Source organism: Argiope bruennichi, chromosome 11 (assembly GCF_947563725.1).
Source record: "Argiope bruennichi chromosome 11, qqArgBrue1.1, whole genome shotgun sequence".
Taxonomy (NCBI): domain Eukaryota; kingdom Metazoa; phylum Arthropoda; class Arachnida; order Araneae; family Araneidae; genus Argiope; species Argiope bruennichi.
This window is the reverse complement of record NC_079161.1, coordinates 9691722-9706218: the sequence shown is the minus strand read 5'-3', so window position 1 is coordinate 9706218 and position 14497 is coordinate 9691722. Positions and strand designations below refer to the sequence as shown.

At 27.0% G+C, this 14497-nt stretch overlaps 1 protein-coding gene across 1 annotated transcript in view; it reads left to right on the top strand.

Annotated features, from left to right (window-relative positions):
* Positions 1-404: 404 nt before the first annotated feature.
* The window catches only part of LOC129956855 (uncharacterized), a 40708-nt gene continuing 26615 nt past the window's right edge, over positions 405-14497 (top strand). Inside the window, exons 1-7 of the mRNA XM_056068811.1 lie at positions 405-653; positions 3342-3407; positions 4374-4460; positions 5686-5923; positions 12188-12258; positions 12864-13001; positions 13767-13850. Of these exons, the coding sequence (XP_055924786.1) occupies positions 624-653; positions 3342-3407; positions 4374-4460; positions 5686-5923; positions 12188-12258; positions 12864-13001; positions 13767-13850 (714 nt within the window). The 5' untranslated portion in view covers positions 405-623. The remainder of the gene's footprint in view (positions 654-3341; positions 3408-4373; positions 4461-5685; positions 5924-12187; positions 12259-12863; positions 13002-13766; positions 13851-14497) is intronic.

Here is a 14497-nt window from a genome sequence, read left to right as displayed (position 1 = left end):
TAACCGCTCTGAAAATATTCGTCATCCCTACTTATACATGGGAAAATACAACTCCTGTTCTCCAAGATGGGTGTGATTAAGAGAAAAATAGAAGAATTTGTTCATGCAGAAAATTGCTAGAACTTCCCGCATATTTTCTCAAAAATATTGACAGAAAAACTGATGGTTATAAAGAAAATAACACATAGAACCAGTAAGCAAATTTAAAAATATGAAAAAATTCTTAACATTAAAAATTAAAAGAGTAATACTTGATTTCATTATTAATAAATTCGAATGCTTTTTTATAGCATTCTTTCGAAGGGATTCATGTGCTGGATGGACTCCATCGACGAAAGTCCACCTTGCATGTTTGAAGGTACAGAAAAAATTTTAGCGAAAGTATCACGAAAATTTATTAGATTCTAAACGGAGAGTAAATGGCAAAATTGTATTTTGTAAAGTTCTTTAAGACTCCATAATGTTTTCGAACTATTAAAAATTATTTTCCTTAGAAGGAACTGCAACTGCAGTAAACGTATAAGTAGAAGTAAATGTGCGTAATTCAAAAAGTCGAAAATTTGAAATTTCAATCTCCTGACTGAATCACGTAATATTTGTTTTGGTAATGAGATGTTTATGAAATGGCGGAGAAGAATGAGGAAAATAAAGAAGTATGTAATAATTTGTTTAATTTCAAAGAATGCTTGGGTTTCTTTGTTTATTTCTTTTAAGTTTCTCTAATTTTGTTGATTGATATATTCTGCCCTAATAACGTTTCAGATTATGGTTTCTTCTAGTCAGTTCGATCAATCTTGTTTTTAAATTTGGGTCATAAAATAATTGACATGCTTTCCATGTTATTAATTTGCACTGTGAAATGATTAATGGAAACTCTAATTTTATTTGTCTGTGGACGAAAGTTCCTTATGTAGTAGTTATTCTTAGTTATTATATAGTAATTATTCTGATTTAATTTGCAGTATTTGTCTATTTTACTTAAATTTGAATTGCAGGCAATACAAAATCTCACCACATAATTTAGTATTTGTGAAAACTTTAATATATATCAAATAACTTAAGTTTTTACATATTGTTAACCTTGAGATTTTGGACTTTTGTGAAATATTTTGTTGGAAAATAATATATATATTTTTTAAAGAGATTGAATATCTGTGATTGTAGTAAAGTTGTTGTAGATATAATAAGGACTAAATAATGACTCTGTATTTAAAAGTTTATGGCTTTTTTTTTTCAAAAAAAAAATATTTGTTTTAATAACTTTACTGTTGTTTATAGGATAATCCACCTTCAGATAATCAAGAATTCTGAATATATTACCTTTCCAAATCCAGAAAATATTATGAGTAAATAAAACTGTTGAAAAATATTTCTTACAGCATTTGTTATAACCACAGATTTAAATTTGTTTAAGCATTGCAAAACATTCTTGAGGATCCAAATTTAAATGCAATTCCCTTTAATCATTGGTTGTATTATGTTGATATAATTAGCTATAATAATATAGCTTTATTTTTAATTTAGTTTTGGTATTAAAAACATAATTTTATATTATTAGTATTTGATTTCAATTATATTCATGCCATTAGCACAACAAAGAGATTTAAATCTGTTCACAATTGCTGCAATCTGTACCTTAAATCACAATCTGTATCTTAAATTTGTTCACAATTGCTGTAAGTATAAAGAAGATTTGAATGATGATTTCAAGTTAGTTTTTTATTTATTAAAGACTGTTTCCATGTATACAACAGATTATTCTTATCTTGAGTATTATTATTTCTTTTAAATCAAATTTTTAATAGATGTTTTAAACAATTTTGCCTTTAAGCAGCTTGTAATATGTAATTAGAATTTTAATTATCATTAGATTTTTATGAAAAATTTATTTTTGGCATTTAAAAAATCATTTTGTACAGCTTGCAATTTTTCCCGGCAGGTACACGATTTTAAAGTTGCATAATGCAACTGATTTTAATTAAAAATAAAGTTTTAGACTATAAGAGCATTCTGGACATTTATGTTTTATAATCCTTAATAAATTTATTCATCAAGCAATGAAAATATATCTCCAAGATCCCTTAATTATGTCAGCGGGAGCATGATGATTTTGGTAGAATTATAAGGTTGCAGAATAAGCACGGGTCATTATAATACCTAAATATTGTTTTTTATGAAAACTTTTTTTAATTAAAAATATATTATGCATTTTTACATAATACATTTATTCTTATTATTTTTATGTATATGTATATGTATGTGCATTACCAGACTAAAGTTAAACGCGAAAATATTACCAAATATATCAAATGATTCATTTGAATACTGTCTGGCTTCAAATATAAATAATTATGCTTATCTTTATAGTTTTAAAATTGCAGATACATATTTTGCATCTTTTATTAATTATGCTGTCGTTCTCATCACTCTGTATAATTTAAAGCTGAGTTATTATTAACTGTAACAGTTGTTAAATCATATATAGTATGAAATCATGATTTTATAGTCGATGAAAAACAAAACAAAATCTGTTTATTTAGAGATTTTTAAGTATTTGTGTGTTAACAGCATGCCAGGGATTAGCTAGAGTGTGTATGTATGTGGGTGTGTGTGTGTGAATTATGTTAATTTATTGACTATGTTTGGCAATGTTATGTGGTTTAGATTAAAGTTCACCAAAGGGAGTTATGCCAAAAGCTGACCAATAGCATGTGGTTAATGCAAAAGTGGCGATTTTTAATTTGGAAAAACTTTATTATGTCTGTATTGAGTAAAACTTGCATTTCTGAATACTTTCTATTAAATTCAACTGTATTTCAGACACACCTTCCGATTTTAACATTTTAAATATTTATTTATAATATCTTCTTCATTTTTTCCCCCTTTGGTTTGAAAACAGTATCATAACCTAATTTGAAATTTTTTTAGCAGTCACTGGTAAATTGGTGAAACAAGGAGTTCCCAATTTGGTGAAGATTCAATGTTATATTCTCATGTCTTTAATTTTTCAATAAATTTTGAATAATATTCTTATTTTGATAAAAATGCCAATGAATATATTATTATCATAATAAATTTTACTGTCTCTGATTATACTTAATTTGTATAAAACTATTTCTTTAGCAAGTTTGATAAGTTTTATTTTCTTAGTAAAGCCGAATCATCAAAGAGATGTTGTTCTATTAGTACCAGCATTCATTGTTATTATTTGGTGATAAGATTTATTGTTAAGAATTGGCAGATTTTTGTCTGGGGTCCTTAGAGAATTCTACTCTTGTATAGTATTTATTAAAAAATAAAAATAGTCTCACAATGGATAATAAATATTCTGATTATTTCAGGGGAAAACATGTCAAAGAGGACCAGAAAGCAAAAGAATGGATGATATTATTAGAGATACTATTATCGTGAGTGTTCCATCTTTTTTTTTTTAAATGTTCTTCCTTTTAATATTATTTTTAAATTGAAAAATCTTTTTTTTATTCCTTTACTCTACAATGCGTATTAAATATTTGTGAAGGAAAAATTCAATTAGCAATTTTTTCTTTATCAATAAAATTATTTTCAAAATTTATAGTAATTTGTTATATTTTATGAAGATCTGAAATGGCAAAAGACTGATTCAGAAATATAAAGTACCAAACCTTTATTCAAAATTCAGTATGGTTTAAATTTTGGACTTGTGTGCGTGTAGGTTAACTGAGTCTGCGACTTTTCATACTTAAACTGAAGAAATATTCTAAAATATTATAAGTAAAACTTACAGAAAAATATTAAATTATATAGATAACCTTATAGCTTTGTTTTTTATTATTGTTCTCTGGTAAATCGCTAATATATTAATTTTCCCATATTAAGGTCGGAAGAAGAATTAAGATGTTAAATAATTATCATTTTTTCAAAAGAAGGTGGCTAGATTTTATGTGAATATGCGAATGATATTTTGATCCAGTTTTGTATTATGAAAGAAATTGTAAGCTTTTCTTGAAATTTTGAAGCTATTTGTTGAACTGTAATTTCATAATTTAAAAGAAAAAAAATCTTTACTTTTGATTGTTATGCTTTTTCATATGTGGAACAGTATTTAACTTCTCTGTATGACTTCAAATGAATTCATCCTTTTTTTTCCCCCTTTGTTAAGTCCTTAAATAAATACTATGATTTTATTTAGAGCAGTATGCATTTTTTCCCAAAGTTATTTCTTTGTTAATTTTTAAACATTAAATTTTTATTTTACTTGTACTGATTTATCAGGCTTGATAGCACCAATTGCTATATCCTTTGTGTAATAATTTTTATATAATACTAGAAATTCAATGTATATGTCCAGTTATATTATTATTAATTTTAATGTAAGCATTTTGTTTTATTAGGTGAGTAAAATAAGAGAAAAAGATACAAATACTTTTAAAGAAATTGAGGAAGGATTAATTCAAGATGGAAATTTAGAAAAGGAGCAGGTAATAAAATTTTCTTTTTAAAATGAATGCTCAAAATTTTTTAAATGTCTTATTTTTTTAAAATATAAAATCATTTATTCCAGATGCAATTTTAAAAGTTTTTTCTTTTATAAAGTAATTCTTTTACAGTTACATAATTTGAATTAATATTATATTAGTTAAAATTTAATTGGAAAATATCACTTAAATTAGAACTTCATATTTTAGAATTTAAAAAAACTAAGTTAGCTATTGTTGAAAACTGGGTTTTTTATGCTGTTGATTATTTTACTTATTTGTTATTAGTTAAACATTTACATTCTTTATTTTACAAAAAAAGGAATACATATATTTATCTGTTGAAAAGATGGGTGTTCACTAAAATAATTTTGCTAGTTCATTTCTTCAAGAGCTTTTGTCCTATTATTCTGAAGTCATGCAAGTAGCTTGTAATAAATTCCTTTTATTTTTGGCTCTTAAAGTGCAATTTTCTATTTCTCTGCTCGATTACCTTTTCTATTATTAATATCATTTCTGATTTTAAATATTTATCATTTTGAAATAATTAAAAAGTCCAGTTGTTAGTTTGGCTTTTCTTTTTATTTTCAGTGATTTCTAACTTAAGATTTATCTTTCCGAAATGGTCATTGTTTGTTCATCAAATAATGTCCACGCTAAAATATTACAAACATCTCTCAGTTTTTTTTTTTTTTTTGATTGAAATGAAACTGTGCATTGGTTTTATGATTTTCAAACTATTTATTGCATGTTAAAATTACTTTTGTTCATTTCTCATTTGAATTAAATAATAAATAGTTGGAATTAGTATTCCTTTCTGAAAATATATTTTTAAAAACATTTTTTTTAAATATTAAATTTCTTTTTCTAAATATCTTTATTTAAATTGATTCATTTCATGCCTGTGATGATGGAATTTTGCAATTAATTTTCAACTTCCAGGTATGCAAAGGGATCGAAATTACAATTTTATGCACCTATTCTTATAATTTATTATATAATATTACAATTATTAACATGGATGTTTTCAGAACGTATTGTGAACTTATTAGTTAAATTTTGATTCTGAGCTAATGGCATCATCTGGTATGGGCTTTGAGATATATTAGATCTTAAGGTTAAAAAATTGAAAATAATTAAAATAAAAAAAAAATCTGAAAGTATTTTCTTTTTTTGAATTTTGTAATCTAGCTTCTAAATACTTATTGAGGAGTGTTTATTATTTCAGATTGCAGCTGAATATGAAGCTATTGTTAAGAAACAGCTTCAGATGCTCCAAGCAGATGAGCGAGGAAGACAAGCTCTTCAGAATGAAATAGCTGAAATTAAGAGAAAACAACAAACAAGAGCAGATGTATTGAGAGCAAGAGTAAAGGCTCTTGAAATTGAAAAAGAAAGGGCAAAAAGGATTGCAAATCGCCCACCTCCATTGCCTCGTTCAGTGAAATTGCTGTTGAAGGAACAAGGTACTTGAATATGCTTTTAAATACTGACAGTAAAAAAAAGAGTGATAATGTTCATAATAATTGATTGATTATGGGAATATAAGAAAATGGGATTATAAGAAAATTGCATTAATTTAAAATTTTTACATCTCTGCTTAGCATTTCTGTTATCTTTCTCTTTCTATATATAAGAAAAATTGGTTTGGGAATAATGATTTCTTTTGCATATTTGGGCAAATAAACTGTAAATTTTACTTGCTGCCTTCTGTGTATCAGTATCTATAATCAGCAGAAGCATTCTCCTCTCAACTTTCTTATGCATGTATGTAATATGACAGATTTTCTAATAAGCTTTAAAGCATTGTGAGAAGAATCAAATATGCATTTAGATTTCTTTCCTTTAAAAATTTCTTCAAAAATTAACATGTATCCTAAATTGTAATATCTATACTGATTACTTTTTCTTTTAAATAACATTTTAAGCAAAAAGAAGAAAAAAATGTGTGTGTTTATTTAAAATGAATAGACAGTGTTAGAAGTTTACAAAAAGTCTTGAAATCAAATTCATCACTGCTGTAGGTTTTGTGTTAGTTGAGAAAAAAAAAAAAAAAATGTTGCTAACAGAAATCATTTTTAAAATACTTTTACTTCTGCATGAATCAATCAATACATTTTTGATACACAGTTTTTTATTAACAATCAATGACTATGGTCATCCTTTCTTTATATTGAATTTCTGTAATTGCTATTTTACAACTCTGTGCTTAAAAACTGATAATTATATTTGCGATTTAAACATTGAATATGTCCTAAGGTCCCTTCCTTGTTCAGTGAGATAGTTATGGAAAAACACAACAACAAAAACAGTGAAATCTAATTCAAAATCTGTTGAAGTATTTACTTTGTAGTAGGTTTAACCCTCTTGATTCCAGCAGGGCGGTTTGAGAATTTACCCTATAACATCCAAGTGGGGCGGTTTGGGGCGGCTGCTAGCCATTTTAGGGGAGATGGGTATTAAAAGCGGCTACTCTACTAAACACTCCAGGTGGTACTCGTTATCTTCGACAATCGCGGCTTTTTCACAGTAGTTCCCCTTGTGCCTTAAGGCGGTAGGGGTTGAGGAGGGATTCAGTAAATAGGTTGTTGGCGTATATTTTGTATTTTGAAAGGGTTTTAGTTTCTATTTTCATGTGTTAGCTCAAAATTGGAAAGATTTTATGGCCATTTATAAAAGAAATTTTCCACTGAAGTGCTCTGCTAACGATGAATGATATATAAGGATACCGACACGTTGTTTATTTTTCGGATAAGCCTCAGAAGCTCTTTTCAGTATTAAGATTATTGTAATGATATAAAGACAAACTATTGCATTGTCACTGCAGCCTATTCACATCGCAGTTTTCTCACAAAATGGGTAGCGACTCTTGTTACTGTAGATGGAAGCAGTTTTACACTCCAAGCGTCTTATTCTGTCATCAAAGGACTGTGGAATTTCTGAGGCCAAGTACAAACTTCCGCTTTCAAAATAGCAATAAAAGACCAGAAAAAAATTGGGAGTATTCTTTATTTTCCCCCTTCACATAGTGAGATAAGTTATATAAATACTGAGTTCCTTTTTCAAATGCCATTCTGAAAATTTCTCTTCAGTTGTGAATTTCTACTCTTTATTTTACGTACTGTGAATCGGGTTTTTGGATTATCAGAGTAATTTTTTTATTGAAACACTTATTATTATTTTTTTTTTCATTATGAGTAAAAGAAATCGTGAATACATTCAAGAAGAAATTAAAGCACTTTTACTTGCTTCTGATGAAAATGACTGTGATCTATCAGCGAAGATGATGGTTGGCCAAAAAAATAATACTTTAGCTCAGCTCTCGTTTATTCTAAACAAAGAAGCAGGAGATGAAACTAATGAGGATCAGATAAATGAGAGAGATGGAGATGAGGAGTCAAAAAATTTTATATAATTTACTTATTATCAAAAATTTGCAAATGATTCCCTCATGCGTAAATTTGTGGAAATTTAATATGAAACTTCCTTTCAAATTTTTATCTTGACTTAATAATATAGAAAACATCCCATAACGTTTTAAAGGCAGATTCTCGGCATGACAATTTATACTAAAAACGCAATATTTATGACGAATGTAATAATAAATGTGTTAAATCTTCATGTTTAGTTAATGAAGAATGTAATAGTGATGAATGTTTTAGTAAAACGTTCAGGCTGAAAACTGAAGGAATATATTTTCAAAATATATTTCGCTGAGTAATTTTTCCCCTGAATTTTATTTCATAAATTTTTGTATTTCAGTATTAAATAAAGTTTAAAAAATATGTTATCTCATCTATCGAGTTGTTTCGATAGATGAGATATATAAAGTCTGACGTAATATATTCCCTTGGTTAGACAAACATTTTAAGTTATATTTTAAAAGATTAGTAAAAAAGAGTGGCAAAATAAAGATATTTTTGAAATATATATTTACTCCAGATTCTTTTTCGATTATTTAATGTTAAAGCAAGAATGCGTAAGGTTTTGGAAACAAAATGTGAAAATTTCTTTACAAATTTAATTAAAGTTTTAAAACTTTTCTCTTAGTATCACAATCGAAAATGCAAGATAATATTCTACATTTAAAATTTCAATGAAGATACCCGTTTATACTAAAAAAAAAAATGTTAAAGGCAATAAAAAAAATCTTAGCTAAGTGTTGAAAAAGCGTATTATTTTCGAAATGTCTTTCAAAAAGTTCAGTAACATTTTTTTGTTTATTCAACGAATGTTTTTTTATTTTGGTATTCAATGAAGATTTAAAACATTATCTCGTCTATCAAGGAATTGCATTGACATCTATACTATGTAAACAAATGCAGGGGTGTTTGTGCTCCGGGGATTTTGAACTTCGATACCCGGAAATTCCGGGGATCGTTGTTCAAAAGGAAGTAGGAATAATAATGAATTATTTATTTTGATCTGGGTAATTTTGTTTGCTTTGAAAGCAGAAAACGCAAGGTCAGTGTGTGTGGTGAAAACTTTTCCTTTCTTTCTCCAAAGGCAGTGATAATGCGTGAAAAGGGGGAAAAAACTTCTTTTTTGTTCTTTCCTTATTGCGAGTTATGACTCATTCCCCCGGTTCTCGGACATTCTCTTCTGGATTCTTTTCGGCAAATAGGCGTGGCAGAAAAAAAAAGGGAGAGACTTCGTCCGATCAGATGTGCGATAACGTGACTCTGGGTTCAAAGGTCTTATCCCTTCTGGCGCGGTGCCAATAAGTAGAGAAGGGGGATTTTTCACCGTATTAGCTATTTGTCATTGATCGCTTCGCAACTTTTTTTTCTCTGCTGTGTAAAATTTTCGTTTCATTTATTGATGCACTTGTAAATTTTTCGTTTCACTTATTGAAATATTTTTTTATTCATGTACGCAAGAGAATTTCACTTTGAAATATCAGCATATGAAACAGAAATTACCCCTTAAAAATTCATATCTAATTAGTTTTACAGCATTAGATCCAGAGCTAAGAGGTAAAACCAGTACAATATTAGCTTTTGAAAAATTATCATCTTTTATGTCCCATATTTTTAGTGATAATGAAAAGTCAAAAGTAGAAGCTGAAATAAGGTTATACCATAGTGATATTGATATCACCAAAGAAATGCTCTACACATCTGATGAAAGTGGAAATTAAGTCAAGTGTACAATTGATAAATATTGGTCTAAAGTTTTTAATTTAAAAAATGATTTCACAAATGATTATAAGTATCCTACATTGGCTAAATTGGTCAAAACCTGCCTTAGCTGCTTCCATGGCCCATTAGTGGAAAGTGCATTCAACTTAATGTATACACTTGTCACTTACTATAGAACCTCTCTTAAGATTGATTCCCTAGATGCAGTGCAGACTATTAAATATGATTTAATGGCTTCTAAAGAAACCTCATGTGAAAAATATGGCTCAAAAAATCCAATGACTGATCCAATTCACAAAGATCTCTTACTGAATATGAACAGAAGTTGGAAAACATATCAAGAGGACTTAAAAACATGTATTTCAGATGAGTCACCTATAAAAGTCTCTGAAAAACCTTCTACATTAGCAGAAAAGCAAACTGCTTCTACCTCTGCATGTGCTGTTCTCGAGGAAATTTCTTCAACTATAAATGAGGAAAATAAAAGTCAACCTTCCTGCAATTATGAAGTTCACCACAAAAGAAAGACAAGCCCACAAACATCAGAAAATAAAAAAAAGCAGCAGAAATTAGATAATTTTTTTTAAAAGAATTAATTCAGGTAATTTAAAATATTTGCATAAAATGTAGTAGTTTATATGTTTGAAAATTTATGGTTATTAATTTTGCAAAAAAAGTAATTCATTGAACTTTTATAATTAGGTCATTCAATACTTCATAATTGTAATTTTTCATTTCTCTCCCCCCCCTCTCGAAACTCCAAAATGCCGGTAGTAAGTCCGTAAAAGTTTCAGGGGATTTTTTGGGGTCCCACAAACACCCCTGCAAATGTACTAATTGCATTGATATATGCACAATGAATGTTCTACATTACTATGTAAAAAAAAAAAAAAATACATTCTAATATATGACATATTATTTAATTATGACAAAAAAAAATATAAAAGCCTAATGAAAATAAGATGAAAAGGTGTTTTGAAATTGCTAGCAAAGCCAGTTTTTATTTAAATGGTTTGGAATCATAACATAAAACTTGCAAAAAAACCCCTATTTTCTCAATTATAGAATAAATTTCATATTTTTTGTAAAAAAAAAAAAAAAAAAACCCACAAATACGAGAGCGAAACGCTTCACACTAAAAAATGTAAATACATTGGAATAAAACTCTTCAGCTGATGGAAAATGATTCTCGTCGTCGAAAACCGCAAGGCAATTATTCAAGGTAAAGCATCGACAGTTTTATTACTTCAGAGTGCGGGGGGGGGGGGAACTGCCCCTCAGCTTGGAAGAGTCCATGTCTTCCAAAGACACGCTGAGAAAGTCTGGATGTTAAAGGGAGTGCCGCTTGAAAAGTGCTTGGATGTTAAAGAGTTAAACATCATAGGAAACACTTTCACATCAATACACACTATTTATACATCTACCAACAGCTACGAAATTTCTGTAGTTATTATAGAAAGTAGGTGAAAACTCCAGAGTTAATATAAAGTGAAAATCTATAAAAAAGTACAAAAAATGTGGAAAATTTTCCCGAATCTTTACTCACAGAAGTGCTAATGGTAGTGAAAGAATTTTTAGCATCATTTAACAAAAAGGAATTTTGTTCCTACATGAATACAAAGATATTGGAGTGGCCTTTCATTACAAAAATGTATATGGGAGTCGGTTATAATGTTACATTGAGTAATGATGACTGTTTTAACTGAAATTCTTTGGAAATATCTATTCTTCATTAATTTGTTAATACTTGTTATATGAACTATATAAGAGTGATGACTGTGTAACCAATGTTGGAGGGTATGCATTTATCTCATCCTTAGTACACTGAATACTCTGTCATTAATAGTTTTTGTCTTTATTTTGTTATAACTAGTGACTATGCAGTCACCACATTGCACAATGACTGAGAAGTTAGCATTTCCTTTGATAATCTGTATTCATGCTACAATCATTTTTGATATTTAGTGACTATAATTATAGACACTAACCATTAGTTATAAAAGAATTAATAACTCAAATTTAGTGTTTCTTAAACACTATATAGTTGTGTATTTTCATTGTAGAGTGAATTCTCAAAAATTAGTGCCTCCCTTAAACACTATAAATGTGCTGCAGAAACGTCCTTAATTCTTAATAAATAAGCTTGTTAATTACTATCATTACCATAAATGCATCATGTAAATATAATGACAATGGACATATTCGTTCTTGATAAATTGGGAATATGTATCGCAGTTGATTGTAGATGTGAGGCAGTAAATGGCTGTTCTAGTCATTCTCTGTAAAAAAATAATAAATCAATTAAAAAAAGAATGCATTTGAAACCTTTGAAGTTTTTAAAAAGGCATAATAAGTAATTAAAAATTTTTTTCTTTCATAAACCTTTTTAAACTTTAGAATTATTGATTCTATAAATATAATGCAAATTGATAAATATATCATATTCTTGAGAATGAATTAGTTTTTACATAAATTTCACTAGGTTTAAGTTTGAGCAATTTTTAGGTTGTTTTATGCATTGTTCCACTTTTTTTTTTTAATAACATAAAAAAGAATTTTTTTTTTAAAGCTTTGAATTTTTGATTTTAGCAAAAAAGGATTCTGAATTGGTGAGTGAAAATTTAGCTTCAAACATATCCCCATTGGAAGAGATCTCAGAGGTAAGTGTATGATTAAGTTTCCTTTCATTTTAGAGTAATTTATAGAGTATCACTTGTCATAGTCAAAATTCATGTAATATTTTATTTTTTTGAAAGAAAGGTATTTTTGTAAATATCTTGTATATATAAAATAAGTGATATCTTATACACCATCATATAAACACATTAATTGAAAACTCTACTATATATACATATATATATATATATAGTAGTTTCTGAGTTTTTTTTCAAATATTCAGATATTTATAACTTTATATAGTAACATGCATGAAAGGTTTGAAATAGTTTCTTAAGTGAATATATATATATATATATATATATTGCTAACATCATTAAAAACTGAAAGGAGATTTTTTTACTTAAATTAAGGTTAACATATTTACCAGTAATGAGTTATAAAACATAAATAGACAGAGTACAGAAAAAAATATATGTCATAAAAATTGTATCTAAATTCTAGGTGTGATGTCCGTTAAAATGTTTTTATTGTGTTTTGTTTATTTTTTTTATGTTTCAAAATTTCATTTTCACACTTAATTTAATTGTTTTAAGAAAATAAGCACATTAAAAATAAAACAAATCATAACATGTTATATTTATTACAGGAGAATATTGAGAACTTGGAAGATAAAGAAAATATCGACGAAGAGTATCTTGCAGAAAGACGAAAAATGCAAGAAGAATGGGATAAGAAAGCAAAGAAACGATTCAATGAAGCTTTAAAAAAAAATCGTCAAAAACAGGTAAATTTTCTCAAAATTTATTAATTATCTAAGTGAAAACACATCTTGTTATTACATTTAAAAAAACTGTATAATTTAAGCATCATAAAGGCATAAATGCAGATAAAGTTAATGAGTTAAAATGTATACATGATTTGTGATAATTTAAATGTCTTGTGCCATCTTAGTTGTTTCTAAAATGAGAATAATTTCTTTTGCAACAACAATGATTTGATTTATAATAATAATATTGAGTATTTTAGATGCTTGTTTTTGAAAAAAGGATTAAATGCCTGTTTATGAATGGATCAAAAATAAAATATCAGCTTTCATTTACCTTCAAAATTGCATATAAATAGATTGAATTTTTTAAAGTTATTTTGCTTTGTTATTCAACAGAAAATTATTTAATGTTATGTTTTAAAGATTTCTTTATAATATCTGTGTTTTTGGAATGAAAAAAAGGTTACTTATTTCATCAAGTGTTATTTCTTAGTGAAAACTAGAAAGTATACTTTCTATGTTATTTTCATTCTTTTTTTATATTTGGTTCCTTTATAAAAAATCAGTTAAACTCATTAAATTGTAAAAGTACTTCATATAGATACAAGATAAGTTTAATTTTTATTTATAGCTTTCCTGATCTACATATATATATAAATTTAAAAATGTGATATGAAAACAAAGCACTGACTGCTTTTATTATATTAGAAATATTATTAACAGTGTTCTTTCTTGTATTAGTTATTACTCTGAAATAAGTTGGCAAAATTTCTTCTGTTTAAGGAACATGATGCAATTTTGAAAGAAATTGAAAATGCAGAAAAGATTAATAGACGAGAAATGGCAAGAAATGTATCTGAACCTATGGTATGCAAACATTTATAATTTTACTTAAACATTTTAATTATAAATAAATGTTGGAAAATTGCAATTCTAACAAAAGATACAAATTTAATTTATTATTTTTTATTATAATATAAAATAGTACTTTATAAACAAGATATTTTGTATTGATTATGAAATAATTTATGATAAAACTTTCTTGCAAAGTGATAAATTGTCAGAAAAATTAGTGACATTGATCCTGTTGTTGAGATTATGTGGTTTAAATTTTATCTTGCTACATCTGTTGAAAATGGAAGAATAATGGTTCAGTCAACGATTGATTAAATATCTAGGTATCACATGAAATAAAAATAGCAAAATATGCCAATTAATTGACCAATGTTAAAAAAAAATGAAAAAAGAGGTTTCTTTTTCTTTTTGGCTAAAAGAAGCATAACACAAAAATCCTTTAGCTTAGAGATTTATCAGATGATTTACTTAAAATTTTGCATATAGTTTAAGAAATATATTACCTAGTTTTCTGAACTAAAAAAGACGTACTATTTCTTTACATTCTATAAATATTGGGTTTTGACTAATAAATAACATCAAATTTTCAATTTTTAGGATTCAAATGGGAAAACATTAAAATTTTGTAAAATATTTCTAAATGAGTGATTACTTATTCA